Raw genomic sequence first — 2,566 nt, forward strand, 5'->3', positions numbered from 1 at the left:
ACACACACACACACACACACACACACACAGCACAGTGCCTGGCACAGGAGACCTCACTGTAGGCAAAGGAAGGAGATCATCCATGAACTGCACAAACGTTTTTTATTCTTTTTTATCTGCTCTCATTTTAACAATACATATTCTTCTGTTCTGGAGCTTCATCACCACCTTAAATTCTCTCTTGCAGAAGACATGCAGAACAGGGACTCGGAGGAGAGTCCCAGGAGATTCAGGATTCCTCTTAATACATGGCACTAAGTAAGAACAAAACATGGGTTACACCCGTGGCTGTCAGAACACCGAACTCTATAATCATGAATAAACTCTGTAGAGAGTAACAAACACACGACACAACACATACGTGACACACAGACACAACTATATGAAGATAATAAGCAACGTCTGACAAAAGGGAGGAAGAACACTTGGTCTTTGCTCTCTCTCTTTGGTTGGAATCTAGCACGAATTGAAACACCAAAGAGAATCTTAGGAACCTGGAAGAGAATTCTGGGAACGGCTCTTGTGCCCCTGAGGCTGAAGAGTGCCGGGGCAGGAATGACATCCCACTTTCTGTGTAAGGACTTTGTCAAGTTCTGGCAAGTCAACTTTGGGAGAGGCTGGAGTTGGGAATCTCTGGGAGATGGTCACTTGGGTCCCTTCTGGATGACAGGCATTCCTGGGTCCCTGCATCTGGGCTCTGAGTGAAAACAATTGGGAGAAGAGGGCAGGGAAGGTGTCCTGCCCATGACAAGATTGTCTGAGAGCAGGAGGGGTCAGTATTCCCAAACCATTTCCTTCTCTAGGCAGGGAAGCTCACCCAGGAAAAAGAGAGACAGAGACAGAGGCAGAGACAGAGAGGCACAGGCAGGGGCACAAACAGAGACACATGCTGTCTCTCACACACACACAGAGTCTCCAGCCCTTACTTAGCATGGGGTAACGAGAAGGTGCTGATCACTTGTCCTTCATTATCGGCAAAGACCTCATAGACACAGATGCGGTTTTGGCGGCAGAGGGGCCCACACTTGGTCGACTGGCACGTGGGGCACTGTTCGAAGCAGCCGGGGCAATCTCTGACCAGACAGTCGCAGAGGTCTTCTCCATCTGGATTCAGCCTGCCATTCTGCTGGTCATTCCTTCCTTCCGTGCCTTCTGGGACCATCACAGGTGGCGTGCCTGGGCATGGGAGGGTGTGACCTCTGGGGCCAGGATAGCCTGGGGCACAGCGGAGGCCGAGGGCAAAGCGGCCCGGGCCAGGGAGGCTGCTGGAGCTCCTCTGGCCTTGGGGGCTGGTCTGGGTGCTGGAGCTGGCTTTTATGAAGGAGCTGGTCTGGGTGCTGGAGGTGGGCTGAGCAGTAGAGCTGCTCCGAGTGCTCTTGGCTTTTCTGCCCAGGCCAGCCTTCGGTTTCTGGGCTCTTCCCTTTTTCTTGGCCTGGACTCTCAGCTGCTGTTCCTCCTGGACCTGCTGCTTCTTGGCAAGCAGCCTTTGCATGCTGCGGGCTGATCTGACAGGCACATTCTTCCTGGCCTTGGTGGCCTGAGAGCGGGTAATCATTTCTAGGGCAGGAAGGCAGCTGCTTGTGCTGCCTACAGAGCTCTTGGAAGTGGCTTCTCCACCTTGGAAGGACAGCAGGCACGTGTGGTCACTACATGAGTCTCTCTGTATGCAGAGGGACCTCAGACTCAGGGACTGAGAGAGCCCAGGGGCCCAGGGCACTGGCCAGCCACGCAGCCTCAGAGTAGGCCTCTGCAAACCGGAGGGTCCTTGAGCACCTCCCCAAAGGAGGCAGAGGAGGTTATGGGGAAACCAGCCTGCTGAGGGTCCCCTGAAAAGTTCAGGGCTTTCATTGTTCTTTCCCTCCCCCACAATTCTCATTCCCACACTTACCTGATATCAGCTCTGCCTGAGGACAAGGAGGATCAAACCGAGGCCTCAATGGGCTCCCCAGGCCTCTCCATAAATCCCCTCCTGGTTTAGGTCTGCCCACTCTTCTCTTGCCCTGGATGCCCAGTGTGGGCCATCCATTCTCTTAGCCCTCAATGGCAACCTGCAGCTCCTTCCTCCTTTTCCTTGTTATTCTCCCCCTTTGCCTTTCTTTCTAGTCACAGAGCTGGGCTTACAGCAGAGGCGGGGCCTAGAGGTTTGGACCTGTTTTGCAGGGAACTGTGGATTCTACCATGTCTTTGAAGCATCAGATCTGGGAAAGGAGCGAAAGTTCCAGGTGGAAAGTTTGGGGAATCTGACCTTAAAGAGAGGCCTAGAGCCAAGCTGGTCTCCTTGTTCCTCTTCCTCCTTCATCTCTGCTTAGACTTAAAGGTGTCCTCCTGGTCACTCTTGTTCTCCCTGAGCCACCCCAGCCTCTCCTCCCCAACTGGACTTCTCTACTGTCCATTCTCCCCTTTCCTACGCACCTTCTCTCTGCATAGGAGTCCTGCAAATAAAGGGATGCCCTCAATGCCCCTCACTCTCTGTGCCCACTCACCCTTGCCAACCTCACCCGCTCTCATCCTTTGTTGCCCTCCACGTAGAGTCCTCCAAAGTATCTCTCTCCACCTCGGGCTTAAG

General features: G+C 53.5%; 1 protein-coding gene across 1 annotated transcript; it reads right to left on the reverse strand.

The window, feature by feature from the left end:
- Positions 1–83: 83 nt before the first annotated feature.
- On the reverse strand, positions 84–1,646 carry LOC123256060. Its single transcript, XM_044684752.1, has 2 exons — positions 927–1,646; positions 84–254 (listed from the first exon to the last, which is right to left on the reverse strand). The coding sequence occupies exons 1-2, from the start codon at positions 1,553–1,555 to the stop codon at positions 242–244; spliced, it is 642 nt and encodes a 213-aa protein (XP_044540687.1). The 5' UTR covers positions 1,556–1,646; the 3' UTR covers positions 84–241.
- Between the last annotated feature and the right edge of the window lie 920 nt (positions 1,647–2,566).

Source organism: Gracilinanus agilis, unplaced genomic scaffold (assembly GCF_016433145.1).
Source record: "Gracilinanus agilis isolate LMUSP501 unplaced genomic scaffold, AgileGrace unplaced_scaffold55757, whole genome shotgun sequence".
In the NCBI taxonomy this organism is placed as follows: domain Eukaryota; kingdom Metazoa; phylum Chordata; class Mammalia; order Didelphimorphia; family Didelphidae; genus Gracilinanus; species Gracilinanus agilis.